The sequence below is a fragment of the Alosa alosa genome, chromosome 5, assembly GCF_017589495.1.
Source record: "Alosa alosa isolate M-15738 ecotype Scorff River chromosome 5, AALO_Geno_1.1, whole genome shotgun sequence".
NCBI lineage: Eukaryota > Metazoa > Chordata > Actinopteri > Clupeiformes > Clupeidae > Alosa > Alosa alosa.
Genome location: NC_063193.1, coordinates 16,659,329 through 16,675,418, shown reverse-complemented (window position 1 = coordinate 16,675,418; position 16,090 = coordinate 16,659,329). Strand labels below are relative to the sequence as shown.

At 42.0% G+C, this 16,090-nt stretch overlaps 2 protein-coding genes across 5 annotated transcripts in view; both read right to left on the bottom strand.

Annotated features, from left to right (window-relative positions):
• The window catches only part of LOC125294980 (dematin-like), a 96,883-nt gene extending 89,614 nt beyond the window's left edge, over positions 1 to 7,269 (bottom strand). For 2 of the 3 annotated variants that reach the window (XM_048244082.1, XM_048244081.1), the window contains exon 1: positions 7,006 to 7,269. The gene's annotated coding sequence lies outside the window, so the exon portion shown is untranslated. The remainder of the gene's footprint in view (positions 1 to 7,005) is intronic. The other variant, XM_048244084.1, reaches the window with a different exon arrangement.
• Positions 7,270 to 12,903: 5,634 nt separating this feature from the next.
• On the bottom strand, positions 12,904 to 15,261 carry LOC125294791 (dual specificity protein phosphatase 26-like). Of its 2 annotated transcripts, XM_048243791.1 has the most exons (4): positions 15,215 to 15,261; positions 14,616 to 14,886; positions 13,927 to 14,138; positions 12,904 to 13,466 (listed from the first exon to the last, which is right to left on the bottom strand). In XM_048243791.1, exons 1-4 carry the CDS (start codon positions 15,255 to 15,257, stop codon positions 13,267 to 13,269), a joined length of 726 nt encoding a protein of 241 aa, XP_048099748.1. In that variant the 5' UTR covers positions 15,258 to 15,261; the 3' UTR covers positions 12,904 to 13,266. The 2 variants fall into 2 exon arrangements, with proteins under 2 accessions (XP_048099748.1, XP_048099749.1); XM_048243792.1 differs by lacking the exon at positions 15,215 to 15,261 and having other exon boundaries at positions 14,616 to 14,996.
• Positions 15,262 to 16,090: the final 829 nt, after the last annotated feature.

Sequence of the window (16,090 nt, the reverse complement as noted above, 5' to 3'; positions counted from 1 at the left end):
GTGTCCCTGTTCTCTCTTCTCCCTTTTAACTGTAGGGGATTAATCCCAGCGCTGAGCCTGCTCATTGTGTTTTCATCCCAGGCTGCACATTACTGATTTATTGGCTGCAGCCAGGTGGGGGCTGGAGCCATGCCTGTCTAGTGTACGTGCATCAATCCCGGTCCAAACCTAGTCTTTTCACCCTGAGCCAACAGCCGACGGCTTGTGGTTGTTGTTGTTGTTTTCTGCTGACACAAACAGGCAAACGTGTGCGGGCCCAGACAGTGGTGTGAATGGCTGCATTGAGTGGCGTTTAGTGGGCTATATATTCTCTGGTTTATTGTGTGCACTGACTGGAGGCTGCCCAAGCTAAATGTTACCACTACTGGGCTACTGCAATAGATCAGGAGCTGGAGACCAGGGAAACCAGACCGGGGGAAAGGATGGTCCTGTTTTAAACTGCGCTAGAAGACAGCACTGTCCAGGAGAATCTGATCTTATTGGGGTGTTTTGAGTAAATGAATGCATGCACATCTCAAGCGGATAGGAAGTTGAAGGATAGGGTGGTGACACACACACACACACACACACACACACACACACACACACACACACACACACACACACACAAACACAGACATGCTGTAAATACAAGCTCTAAACATTTGAACACTTCGTTCAGCACAGTCAACATCAGGAGCACTTTGGACACACAGAGCAAGAGGGATATTAGGAGCACTTTGGACGCCCAGAGCAAGAAGGACATTAGTCCAAAACATACAGGTCTTTGTACCAGTGGGCAGCATTGGAAATTTGAAAGATCAGGTGAACAAGCTAACAAGCTTTTGTTTTTTCATACAACACAGCATGAATGCAATGTGTGTTGTTCTACTCAAGCACACTAATCATTTCATTCCAAATGACAGATTGCACACATTCGGGGTTAGGCCTCGGTGAATCAATCACAACCTAAGAGGGTGGCCATCTATACTTTAAGTAATCATGTGTGGTCCTTCCCCTCTAAAAAACGTCTCTCCCCAGGTCACATTAGCTGTTAGCCGATACTTTGAACGTCGATGGCCGGCTGGGCAATGCATTGCTATGGACACAGGAACAATGGCTGACCCTCTTAAATCACCAAGGCTGAGTTCACACGACTGGACCGAGTGAGAGGCATCACCATACATCTCCCCTCCAGTCTGGGGGAGACACAGGAGTGAGCCCCGTCTGAAGATTTACCGCGAGGAGGAGAAATCTGAAATCACACCCGGGGTCTAATCATAATGGGCTAGAGGAATTCCTCTGCTCCATTTCCCCTAATGAAAATGTGGCCCATCGTGAACAGCCACACGTAAAACTACATAAAAAAGGCCGAGTGGCAGGCCCTGATACTCCCCTATTTAAACACTTAAAGTCAAGCTGATACTGTATTTATTTTATCATCATATACACTCCCTATAGGAGCTGAACTTGTGACCTTGGTGGTCTTACCACCACACACTCTACCTTTTCAGCTCCAACATGAGCACACATGAGCTAATGACTTTTGGCAGGGTTGAGTGGTCAGCATAACTGCAGGCCTTCTGGAAGTTACCAGGGATATCCCCCACTGCCGATTATGAAAGCAGTGACAACTTGTCATGACTATCTTATGTAGCTCAGGAAATACACACAGAAGTCAGAAACACACTTATCTTCCATGACCAACCGCAGTCCACACCCTGACAGACCCCCTCCACTCCCGTCACTACGGTGACTCTCAACCGACTGCCCCCTTGCCACAGAGGAGAAGTAAACACATCGGAACATGCCGGGACCCTTGGGGAGGCCTCTCTAGGGTCCTCTGACTCATACTAACATGAGCATATGCATGCATCCATACACACACACACACACACACACACACACACACTGAAGGGCTACCAAATACACATACACTAGCGCACGACACCTAGTCACCATCTGTACACCAAGATAAGAGTGAAAGCAACTTGGTTCTCTCTCTCTATCTCTCACTCTCTCTCACGCTCTCTCTCTCACACACACACACACGCACACATACACACGCGTACAGAATTACACAAACACATGCACAAATACAAAAAAAATACTTCACAGCAAACACTACACTAACAAAGGTAGAATACAATTAATATAAAACACACACACACCAACACATCCTAACAACCGGGTGAAAACAACAGACACATATTCATACATATTCAACACCCAAAATAACACTCATTCACACAAGGTTTATCATCCTCACAATGGCTGGATTTCTGGGTCTGGATGACTAACACACACACATACATACATACACACACACACACACACACACCTCACTTTTCTAGCTGTCTCTCTCCTCTTTTGTATTGCCCACTCAAAGCGAGAAAAAAAAGCAACAAACACTTGTGGTGATGCTATTACTGTGTTTGTGAGCCACTGGAGCAAGTGGTTTTGTGACACACACACACACACACACACACACACACACACACACAGGCACACTGTTATTGAGTCCATATTGATACACACACGCACAGAGGAAGAGAGAGACAGAGAGAGAGAAAAAATACTTTTACGAATTCCTGTATGTTTTTTCTTTGTCTGATCTCTCATTGCCATTCTTCTCATCCCTCTCTCTCTCTCTCTCTCTTTTCTCTCTCTCTCTCTCTCTTTGCTGTCAGCTTTTTCTCCATCTGTTGTTGGGCCTCATCTGTGTCAGTGCCTGGGCGCAGGTGGATGCCACCATTCCCTGGCTAGCACACTCGCTCAGTACATCAGTGTTATCCCTCTCACTTCCTCTCTGACTCTGCAGGGGTGGCTTTCGCTTCAACCAGCAAAACACTGAGCAATTATAGGCAATACAGTCAGACAACATTGCCATCAACAGTGGTGGCCAAACAAAAGTCTCTCTCTCATAACCTAATAACCTAATTTACAATGCTTATTCCAGGAAAACATTTACATGTGAGCAAGGGCGCTGCTAGAAGTTTTGGGCCCTATGAAAGAAAATCCTTTTGAAATATAACCCCTTAAATTATGACTTCTGGTGAATTTTGTGGAAAGTAATTGATAAATTAAGATAAATAAAATGATATACATATTTATAGCATACTTATTTACATAATTATATTATAGCATATTATAGCCTATTAGGCATAAAGAAACCCTATACAGGCTATTATATTCAACTAATTTATAGAATAGAAAAGTAGTCTAGCCTATATACGCAAGACCTATATGAACCATATGAGGGTGAAATATAAAGGCTGTCATGATAATTTTACCAACAATGAACCATGGATTTGTTTAGTTTATAACACATCAGTTTATAAAGCAAAGTTATAATTAAACTTTTATAAGTTATTATTTAGCCTACTTGATGAGAATCATGTTCTTAGAATCATCCTAAAATCCTAAATTTTCCAACCCCTTGCCCCACATGGGCAAGTTGAGTGTACAGTTATTTTGGGAGTTTTGGATTACAATGATTCCCCTATTTCTAGAACTGCCATTTAAATGTGCTGGATGTGTGATAGTCAAGTCTGGTAAGTGGCAAGTGACTGCAAAAACAGAATATACCTGAATACAAATCTGTACACAAAATGCTTGGCAAATATATGAACTCTAGATATTCTTGCTTCTTACAATGCAAAACATTTTTGCTTTTTTCGCCAACAATAACCACTTAGTCCAGTCCCTTGATACGTTAGTTTAGACTAGATAAAGGTTTTAATCCAATGAAGAATACAAATGTACACCCATCTTAGTCCCTTTGATCGTTAGTTTAGACTAGATAAAGGTTTTAATTCTCAGAATAAGTTAATGAATCCAGTAATGCACATTCACTGAAACCATAGAACTGCACATTCACATACACAGCATGGTTAAATACTCCCAGGTGGTGGCTTGGTGATTAAAAAGAACAGTAGCAGGGCTCATCACAAACCATCAGATTATTAGTCTTACAAAACAATCACTATACGGTAATGAAATGCTCCGTGATGTTTAGAAAATCACAATGCCTACTGCCAACCAGCCATGGTAGTGAGGTGGTCTATCAGATTGCAGTAGTATCGCTCTCATTTTAATTAAACTTGCCCCCTGCCCCCTTGCTAATCTCCCTTGCTAATAAGTCAAGGTTAAGAGGCTTGGCAACTGAGTAAGGAAACTGTAGACTTAGACTTAAATCCTGCATTGTTTTTTTTCTTTAATTCCTCAGTTACTGGGGCATGAAGATATAGAATGGGATAGACACAGACGAGACGCAAAAGAACACGACTCACCACGTAACAGTTTAGAGATAGTTGGAGATTCAACTGCACCTCCAGCTTATGTAACGCAGTGACAAGGACCAGGGGAGGAGGGGGAAAAAACGAGAGTAAAATTAGAACAAACGCAGAAGGCAGAAGAACTTGATCTTATCGCCATGACAACTGCATGGGAGCTGTGGTGATGTGGGGCTGGTGAGGGGGAGGTGGCTGCTGTCTATGTGTTTGTGTGTGTGTGTGAGAGAGAGAGAGAGAGAGAGAGAGAGAGAGGTAGGGAGGGAGGAAGGGAGAGAGTGTGTGTAACCCGTACTGCCACAGAACTTATGCTTTAACTGTGGTGGTATGGAGAGCTTTGATCTTCATTTGTCTCAAGAGCAGAATGTGTGTCTGTTTTGGTTTGATGCATTGTACCGCCATTGGACACAAACACACACACATGCATGACACGCATGCATATACCCACCACACATTAAGTCAAGTGCAGATATCAATATGGCCTCTTCATACAACATAAAGCTTATTTGAGATGGCCATCATTTGCAATGGTGATAGCCATCATTTGATCAATCAATATCATAGATAAGAACATAAGAACGTTTGCTGCTAAAACAGACATAACCACCTTCCCTCATAACAAAGACATCATTCTCTCTAACAACCATGCCATGATTACACTCTTTCACATTAAACACACACAGACTTACTGTGATCTCACAACTTTGGTAATGCCCATTAATAACCCCAATGATGAGTCAGCAGATCCCAGATCCCAGATGGAGTTTGCCTCGAGCAGATGGACACCAGCGTGTGGCCCATTGATCCAGGCCTCTCACTTTAGTCACCTTCACACCTCTGCCATATCGTCACACAACAATGTGACAACAACCCAACCCAACTCATAAGACGCAACCCGTGTCTCACACGGCCAACAGACAGCAAGGTCACACAGTGGTGTTCACACCAGGCACAGACAACGTTTCACCTATAGCTGACCTGTATTGTCCACTATCGCTGACAAGTAGAGGACATTACACCTTCTCCATCATTTTACATGAATAATGAAGTGAATGAGGGATGCTGATTCATGACCCACACAATGCTGACTCACCGACAGGTACGGTGCCCTGTTTGATGCCAAATATGATCTCGCTTAAAGGAGAGGCTGAACTGATCTGCACAGGTAGCAATAATGAAACTGATAACCATTAATAAAAACATTGGTTGGAAAAGGGAGTGATTCTGTATGTAAACCAAAAAGGCTACACTACAGTTCATCCTTACTTTTCATAAAACCCAGGATGGTTCACCAGTCCCAGGCCTAATGCCTTCTTTACCCTTCTTGAGTTAGGATTTTAGCAACTGATTTCATAGGCATCAAAAGCTGTCATATTATAATCAATGTACTAGTTACACACCAATATCACTGTGTCAAAAAACATGTTTCAACCTGTTTGAATTCTCGCTCTTGTCAGCTACAGGAGTTAAGTATGTGCTGGAACTGGACATGACATGTATAGTGATTTCTATCACTTTGCTGGTGCTACTGCAGGTCCTTTGCCATCAGAGCCCATTTAAGACATTCAACATGTTCTCACAATAGTGTTGAGTACTACTGAGTACTTCATCTCCATCAGGAGAGGCCAGAAGAATAAATATTCCATTTACTGTAGGCCCTATTTATTCACTAGAGAGGTACTTATGGCCTAATGAAAGAAAACTTTCTGAGTAATTCTATGACGATCTAACAGAATCCACTGGATGGAAGTGCATAACATGCAAGGATCATTAAGGAAGGACATTCTGTAATTAAATTCTAATTTAATTGGTCTAAAACCCTTCAAAAGCAAACCCCAAGACCCCTTTGGAAAACCAACTATAATTATCAGTCATCAGTAGTCAAGAAAGGATTTTTTTAAACTCCCCATAAGACCCGGTATGCTCAAAACATTGACTATAGGATGTATAAAGTAAAAACACATTTGAAATACATTATTAATTAGAAAAAAATCAAACATGCCATCATGCAACCAACACAACACTGCAATATTGATTGACATGATAACATAACAGTGATTAAAAACAGCATAACTGAATAACCTAATTCACACTGGCATGACATCCATGACTTTGCCAATCATGATGTCAGTGTCCAAACTTATTTTTTACAAACATGTCCCAAACAACAATATCAGCCTACAGGAACACTGGGTCAGACTGGATTTTCGCCATCGTTTAGATCTGTGGGGTTGCCTCGTTGACATGCGGGTATTAGCGCGCTGAACCATTCAGTCTGTCCCTGTTCTCCAAATACCCTTACAGTGATAGCCATGTTCCAGAGGTTGCTGATCCGGCAAGCATGGGACCTGTTCTGAATCCCTCGCCTCCGGCGTTACGTAAAAACATCGCATCACCCCTGAGAATAATCTCGTATCTCAAAGATTCCCTAACCATTGAATGGTCTCAGCATAAATTAGGCTACATTACATTTTCACCGACAAAGAACAATTAATTAGGTCAAGGAATTCACGAATTAGCAACAACATGAAGTCGTTCTGGCGTTGACAGTGTTGTGAAGCAACATGACGCGGTCATCGCAATATAGCCAGTCAGCATCCAAGGATAACGTGGGAGCTTGAACATCAGTACAAGCGACCAAAAACATCACAGTAGACATGTTTTTCGTCATCTCATTGCAAATTGTTAGTAAGCTACAACATAAATGCTTGTGAGTAAACGTTAAGAGTCTTACCTTTCAAACACCTTATGTTTCACTCTTCAGAAATGTCAACCTCAACCTCTCCGCGGATGCAACCAGGCGACTAATCTCCTCTCGCAATTTAATTTCCGGAACGCGATTTAGAAGTGTGTTTCTGAATAAAACCAATGTCAGTTCTTCTTATTCAACAATATTTTTAGATCCAAACAAAAAGACGTGACTGTCAGCAACCCGCTCTTGTCAGAACTGGACTGGCGCGCCTGTGCTGTGCGTTCTGGCAAACTGCGAGCTGTGCAGACAGATAGCGGCAGCGTGCCTCCTGCCCCTGTCCGCTGGCGCAATCCATTCTGAACATCGGGGGGTAGCCGATACACATGACAGTGCACATTTGCTTGGTGAAGGTGACAACCAAATCAGGGCCGAAACACTGCTTATGTGAAAATTGATTTTTAAGTGGTTGGTGGACCTATCAAACAATAGGCCTAGGCCTACAAACAGATATCCTATTTTTTATTCTCTCTACAGTAGATATTTTGTCTTTCTTTCGACCTATTGCCCAGAGACGTGGGACAACACTATTCCCTCACTTTCATTAGTGGTGTGACAAAGTTTAAAAAAAAGGTAAGTATAGGCTACATTTACATAATGTGCCTCACATGCCTCTGTGACACCACGAACATCATTGCGACTTTAAGCGAGCACGTCAGTATGATTATGCTGACATTTTGGCTCAATATAATTCCAGCAGTTGCTGACAGACAAAATAGTCTACGAGGTAGGCCTACATTACCTGGCCACTTGTCACTTCTTCATTTTTATGTGGGATATATCCCCTTGTGATTTTCATTTGCACAATATATATTGACCTGAATTCTTTGATAAAAGTCACTGATGCTGTCCATTCAAAGTCTAAGGGTCAGATGCTTTCCGTTGGCAGTGTCTTTCAAGAACATACAAGCCCCAAGGGTTCATGGATTAATGCCAAAAAAGATTCTCTGGAGTGGCTGCACCACAGATGTCACACATGAACCAAATCAAGTTAATACCAATACTGACGGAAGAATGCTTCTGATGTAATTTTAGGATTCTTTATTAATGGTTCTAATGTGGAGGAAGAGTTCAAATGACAAAAAGCAATCCTTGGATCCTCTAATTACACTTTTCCTGTTTGGAAGACTGGTGCGGACCCTATTTGCATTTCAGAAAAACAGATGAAGGTTTATGGTTTCTTATTTTATTCTTTGTTGCATGAAAAACAGTTTTGTGTGTATTTCTGCAAGTTATGTTGTATTTTTGCTCTTTTTCGATTCTCCTCCTCTTCCTCTACTCTCCTCCTCTTCCTCCACGTCTTCCCCACCCCCTCCCTACCCTCCTCTTCTATTCCCTCTTCTCCACCTCCTCTCCTCTTCCTCTTCCTCTACTCTCCTCCTCTTCCTCTACTCTCCTCCTCTTCCTCTACTCTCCTCCTCTTCCTCTACTCTCCTCCTCTTCCTCTACTCTCCTCCTCTTCCTCTACTCTCCTCCTCTTCCTCTACTCTCCTCCTCTTCCTCTACTCTCCTCCTCTTCCTCTACTCTCCTCCTCTTCCTCTACTCTCCTCCTCTTCCTCTACTCTCCTCCTCTTCCTCTACTCTCCTCCTCTTCCTCTACTCTCCTCCTCTTCCTCTACTCTCCTCCTCTTCCTCTACTCTCCTCCTCTTCCTCTACTCTCCTCCTCTTCCTCTACTCTCCTCCTCTTCCTCTACTCTCCTCCTCTTCCTCTACTCTCCTCCTCTTCCTCTACTCTCCTCCTCTTCCTCTACTCTCCTCCTCTTCCTCTACTCTCCTCCTCTTCCTCTACTCTCCTCCTCTTCCTCTACTCTCCTCCTCTTCCTCTACTCTCCTCCTCTTCCTCTACTCTCCTCCTCTTCCTCTACTCTCCTCCTCTTCCTCTACTCTCCTCCTCTTCCTCTACTCTCCTCCTCTTCCTCTACTCTCCTCCTCTTCCTCTACTCTCCTCCTCTTCCTCTACTCTCCTCCTCTTCCTCTACTCTCCTCCTCTTCCTCTACTCTCCTCCTCTTCCTCTACTCTCCTCCTCTTCCTCTACTCTCCTCCTCTTCCTCTACTCTCCTCCTCTTCCTCTACTCTCCTCCTCTTCCTCTACTCTCCTCCTCTTCCTCTACTCTCCTCCTCTTCCTCTACTCTCCTCCTCTTCCTCTACTCTCCTCCTCTTCCTCTACTCTCCTCCTCTTCCTCTACTCTCCTCCTCTTCCTCTACTCTCCTCCTCTTCCTCTACTCTCCTCCTCTTCCTCTACTCTCCTCCTCTTCCTCTACTCTCCTCCTCTTCCTCTACTCTCCTCCTCTTCCTCTACTCTCCTCCTCTTCCTCTACTCTCCTCCTCTTCCTCTACTCTCCTCCTCTTCCTCTCTCTGATCATCATCTGGCCGGTTTTACCTTTGGTGATAACTGCAGTGTTCATGATGGTTCCAGCCGCACTGGCAGTGACTCCTGGGTCGCTATCTGACAGCAGACTGACCAAGACAGGCAGAACATGCTCCTCACACAAACGCTGCTTTCCCTCAAGGGGAACACTGAGAGAGGCAGAGAGAGAGCGAGAGAGAGACAGGGATAAAAGGAGGAGAGAGAGAAAGAGAGAGGCAAATAAAGAGAGGGCAACAGAGATGAGAATATATAATTAGGAAGAAGTTATATAATTACAGGTAGAAAAAGAAAGCATAAGCAGTCAAAAAGTCAATTCTATCCTGTTCTATGTTGTCTTAAAGTATTGTCTATATTGTATACAATCAATACTGGAGGCATACTGGATTGTGAAGGCTAAAAGGACAATACCATTACCAAAACTAATACCACACTGTTCTCAAAAGCTTTCTGCTAACTGATTTTATGTACTGTACTTTACATTTCTTTAGTATCATTTACTATTTGTCTTGCTTTTATGTACATTTATTGTGGCTACTGCCACAATGTTATTGTCATTTCATGTTTTTAATTACTATTATTTACTTTTATCTATGTAAAGATCATTGAATTACTTGTGTATGAAATACGCTATATAAATAAACTCGCCTTAATTGGCTTAATACAGACTAACGCTGATGATTCCTAAGTCATACGGGTTAATCACCCAGATCCTACTATAAACCCTGGATCCTTTAACCCAGATCCTATAGTCCCACACCTGCTACTAACTCCAGGTGATGTACACAAATTAAAACGATAAACTGTGTCACTCTCAATGACCTGTATAATATGTCCTCCCTCCATTGCAGTGCAACAGCAGGCTTGACCAGTCAGACCAGTCAGTGGATTTCAGGAGTGAGTAAGTGAGTCTCAAGCACTGTTTTTGACATGGTTAGCAGGGGCTGTTTGTGATAACCTAAGCATAGCCTACACGGCACAGATATTTTTTTAAGAATTTACCAAAGTGAAATATTGTTATAAACAAACAATTACATTCACACATGTTGCAAGATAGTTTTGCGGCTGCCAAAGTTCATGCAATAGGTTTAAAGGAACCATATGTAAGATTGTGGCCAAAACCGGTACTGCAATCACTTTCAAATTACTGTAGAGCGGTGTATCCCCTCCCCCTCCCCCCTGACTCAAGGTTGCTAACCCGGATGCCGAAACACTACTGACTTAGTGATTAGTAGTTAGATGGAGGGTGGCGCATTAGGCCAAAACACGACATGACATGACATGACAAAACACAACATCAGCACCAGTTGAGGGCTGCAACTTCACTTTTTTAAATGACAATATTCTGGCCGGACTACTGTTGTCAGTGATATAAGTATTTGAAATGAACATGATTTCTTAATGTCTAGTGACATATCAGGGCTATTTTATGATTACATTTTTTTTACATACGATTCCTTTAACAACATGAGAATAGCATCTGCTGCATGCACAGAAATAGGCTAATGGTTTATAATCACCGCATTTTATTATCTCAAGTGCAGTTGATATGAATTTGGAGAAAGTAATGGTCTACATTCATTAAGGGAGCCTAAGGTGCAGTAGCAGCTGTAGAATAGAGTACTAGTTGAACAGGTAATGATGACTATATTTAAAAATCCCATGTTTGACTGTCTACATCAAAATTGCAAATAGACTATTTAAACTGTAGACTACCGCCTTACTGTAGGCTATAGCTCTCCATTCTGAATATAATCAGAATGATGCCCACCTGATTCCCACCATAGCACTGGCAGCAGCTCGCCGGATGGCGAGGGACGTGCTGGCGAGCTGCTCGCGTAGGATGGCCACACCGTCGCTCTGGAGTGCGGGCAGAGCATCCACCCGCACGCAGCAGCTCAGCGTCTCCAGCACCAGCGCCCGGATTTCCTCATGCTCCACCGGAATCTTCATCACCAGGTGATGCACCAGGCCCTGCGACACGATACAAGCCGCACCTGCCACAGATACCCATCACCACAGCTCAACACACAATATCGGCATATCCACTGACATTGATGGGGACTGATGGGTCGAGATCAGAATCACTGTTTGTATATGTTTGGTAATTGTTATCATGAACGCTAATTGTTTTTAGACTGTTAAAATTATCTCTATTACTATTATTAGTATTTCATTGATGGTGTAAGACTACTTTAAACTGATCATTGTTATTGGTCATGTTTATTGTTATTATTGAACGTCACTTTAGACAAACGTGTCTGCCAAGAACCATAGCATACAGTACATTTCAATGATAACATGAGAAAGCGGATATGCCAAGAGCTGACCTGCAGGAAACTCGGCCATCATTTTAAGAGCTCTGTGCATGTTCCTCCGGCAGGCATCCACCGGCTCGTCGAGCAAGTCTGACAGAGGACCCACCACGTCATATCTGAGAAAGGCCTCCCTGCATAAAACAAAGAAGTTTCTAAGAAGTCGTCACTGAAATCATAATCACTAAATAAAAGTTAAATGGTTAACATCAAACAGAGGGCACAGTCCAGCAACAAAATAATGAGTTGCTCAGAGGAACTCACCTGCCTACATTATGAGTGGCCAGTAAGTATAGCACTTCTGTGGCTTTGGTCCTCACAAAGGCATCTTCATCCTCCAGAAGAACCTTTAGTCTCTCCAGACAGCCTGAGGCATATTCAATAGTTACTCTGTATTTCTTTACACAGATATATAGCCTACGGTTTTCATTAGGCATCAGTGTAAAAAGTCAAGTTGCCAGATTGTTTAGACCTATTGACAATTAGCTTGCTTATTTTTCTGACACAACACCAAACCGCACTTTGTGTTTTTTTGTTTGTTTTTTTACTTTAATTAATTAGGATATCTACTCAATAAAAGTGAACAACTTCAGCCATTAAAGTCGAGCATGGTCTACCTACCTTTTTGAATAGCCTCATATGCCCGTTCCGGATCGTGGACGAGATCACAGAGGGCGGTGAGCGCCCTCTGGCGTATGTATAGTTCAGGGTCCTGTAACTCCATAGACAACCGTGGAAGTGCTCTGTTGCCGAAAGCTACAGGTGCTTTTGTTGGGTCTAAAAGCGGGGGTAGTTGTTCTGAAATCCGTGTGCTGGCCATTTTCTTCTGGCAAAGGTAACGAACCTTTCAACATCAAAAGAAAACAGCATAACGTTACATTGTGAAATGGTTAGAATAACATAACATTAGCCTAGTTTTTTTTTTTTTTTACAGCGCGTCGTCAAACTTTAATTCTGTTATAGCTATCCTAGGTTAGCTTTATGTGGATATTCTCTCTTGCAGAAACAGACCTACCATAAATATGAAACTCTAACCCTAGGAACAGTAAAGGAAACCTGTTGTTAACAGAACAATGAATAATAGTGTGTCTACTTACGTATTGAGAAACCAACAACAGGTGATTGTGCTGCTTTGCTTACGCAAAGAAAACACCGTTGTTCATTGGCAACAGCGTAAGAAGCGTAGGCTATCTTACGTTCGACATAAGTCAGAAAACATTAAGCATAGGTGCTCACTGCAAATCTTTAATATACTTGTTTGAATAATAACAATAATAATAATAATAATAATAATAATAATAAATCAACTTCACTATACAGAACGTATTTAAATTAGAATAGTTCAAACGTTTTTAAACCAGTCCATGACACTTCTGCAGGAAACAAGGACTTCCAAAAGGCCCAGTCAGTATGGATCAGACGTAATGTTCATTAGGCCTACTTTCTTGTGTGCAGTAGGCTACCCCGAAATCCAGTTCCAATCACTTTAGCGCTCAATTTCGAAAATAGCATCCATATTTAGATGAAATTGCCATTTAACTGAATCTTGTATGTCTTTTTTTAGTGGCTATTTCTGCCATAGAGTTGGATCTGCAGGTTGATGAGCTGTCGTAGAAAGCCACGGTTGGGGATGATGCCACGGCCCTCCTTCACAGTGGTGATGGCATCCACCAAGGTCATGTGATGTTTCAGCATCAAGTAAGCCAGGACCACTGTAGCCGAGCGACTTACACCTACATGGCAATGGACCAGGACTTTACCTGAAGATGCAATACAACATTAGATGAATTTACAAGGGTTAAATGTTGGAAAAGATACCATGGGAATATGACCACTGAATATCATTAATGGGGATAAGCTATGCCTTTATAGAAAAACTAACAAACAAATCAAATACCACCATATAGCATACATAAGTGTACTGGGACATGACTGCAGTCTGATTCTGTCTGTCGAGTATCTGGCCTGCTCTCAGACTCTATTTGCACTATACTTCTCACCAGAGCGATAGCTCACAAATGTAGGCCTTGTAATAAGACTAAGATCGTGGCCATGTACAGTGCCCAGTGTGGTCTAGGTAGGCTATTTCTAATCACAGGAGCCTAGTGAACATTACTGTCCCAGAGATGCATAACACTGGAAATAACCCTTTGAAATGAAATTGGCAATAGGCTCAATCAGAGTCAACTACATGTTAAGGTCTGAGAGGAATTTGCTCACCTCCTCCACTGAGTGCTTTGTGAATGAAGTTGGCAGCCGTGTTGAAGTTTGCGCTCATGTCGTACTCAGGAGAATCGCGGCCTTCGATCCCGAGGTATGTAATGTCCATGCCCTTGTAGTAGTCAGGCCCACCACGCCTGGACGTGTGTGCGCAGTTCACAATATGTGTGAAGCCACGGGCTGTGAGCTCACTGCGATTTTCTGCACTATCACTGCAACATGACACACATTCAGTTGAACGACTTCAAACCAGGTCTAATATATATGACAGGATAGCATAGGCCTATATCCTAGTGTACATTGCTATACCAATGACAGCTGAGGTTTATAGCAGTGTGACATTATGACATGCAGATGACCATTCAATTACCAAGGCTGAAGTTGTTTATTAGGTACATTAGGTAACTGTGAAAGTAACACTGAACTGCATTTGTTATTGAATGAAAATTAATCTGTCACAAATCTTTACTTTGTTTTTAGTTGTTTTTAGTTGTATTAAATGTGTTATTGGCCCAGTAGTAGAGCTGTACCCCCTGGGCCCAGATGAGATTTTGAAATGTGCCAGACATCAACCAATCATGAGGCAAGTGATATTAAATCAGTATTAGATGAGGCATAACCAGACAACATGCAGTTTCAGACTTTTACTATTGGTTAACGATTCCATTCAGTGGGAGGCATTCACTTACTAATCCCCAATGTAAAGTTTTGGCCAAACTTCGTCGGCATGGCTACTGATCATTCTCCCGGTGAAAAGGAGACGCTCGACTTCCATCACGGCAAGTCCAGGAGAACTGTAGTCAATCTCCGGTTTGACTGAACTTGAGGTATCACTTTGCCAAAGATAATTCCGAGTAGCCATTCTGCCAAAGTCGCGTGATAGCCTTTGTCTTGATCCAAAGTCTTGATTGCGCGCGAAGATATCCAAAACCAAAGCTTTTGATTTCCAATTCGTGTAAACTATAATAGAATACGTTTAAATTATTGACATGCCGTTTGCTTCGAAGGGACCGCTCGAATTCTCAAGTTGTCAATTCATGGCGTGGTCTGAATATGTAGCCACGGGATATTGTAGCCCCTGCAACGCAAGGGGGATATTTTGGGAGCCAAAAGTGGGCACGCAATCAAATCACCCACGTAGTCGTGGGTCATTTTACAATACATAAATTAAACTCTACGAGCTCTGACAACTCTTAACTTAAGACTTAGCCAAGTCACTATCATGCAAACACACTGATATCACGTAGCACTTATTTAAATAAAAAATTAATTAAAAAATAGCTTATACCTTTTCTCTCAACAAGGCCTAGGCTAGGCCACGTTGAATTCATACTTCCTCACTGTAAAATTGACGGTGTAGGGGCCTTCATTACCCTCCTTAGAATGTAATGTGACAAGTTCGATGGTTTTTATGGCTGATGATTTGATGTGGGCCTCTGACTTGGTCTAAATACGGCACAGCCAGTTGATGCCTGGTAGAAGAGAAAACAGAGCAACAGATTGTCATGTAGAATATTTTAAAATGAATAAATATAAATGTGTTGTCTTTGAACTATTCTTAATTAAATATAGGGTTGACATTATTTGTAAATTATAGAATTCTTTTTTATTCACATTTTACAAAATGTCACAACTTTTTCGGAATTTGTGTTGTAAACGTGTAGCTGAAATAAGAACACCATGGTCTTATAATAAAATCCAGTAGGCTATACTGTTACTGTCAAAACAACTGTTCTGGATAATTTGATGAAACTATAAAGAATGAGAAAAAGGTTATAGCCTGGAATCTGAACATATTGATGTACGTGATCTTATACGCACATCAAAAGATGTCCAACTCCTTGTGCTACTGGTTGGGGATTCTCTATGCAGCCAGACCTATTACTGAAGTAGCTGTGAACTTAATTAATTAATCGTGATTATGATTTCAACGATTATTTTGCTACATTCAGTTTCATAATGCTCTCCTTTTGTATTGAGTTGTCGTGTGCATTCTTTTTGCATGTTTTCGTCTTGGATAGGCTATATTTAAGATTAAATGTAACAATGTAAAAGGTTTTGAAAGTGAATAAGTTCCAAAATCACTGAGTACTCATGTTTAATAATCGTGATTTCAATATTGAACAAAACAATCGTGATAATGATTTTTGCCATGATCAAGGCA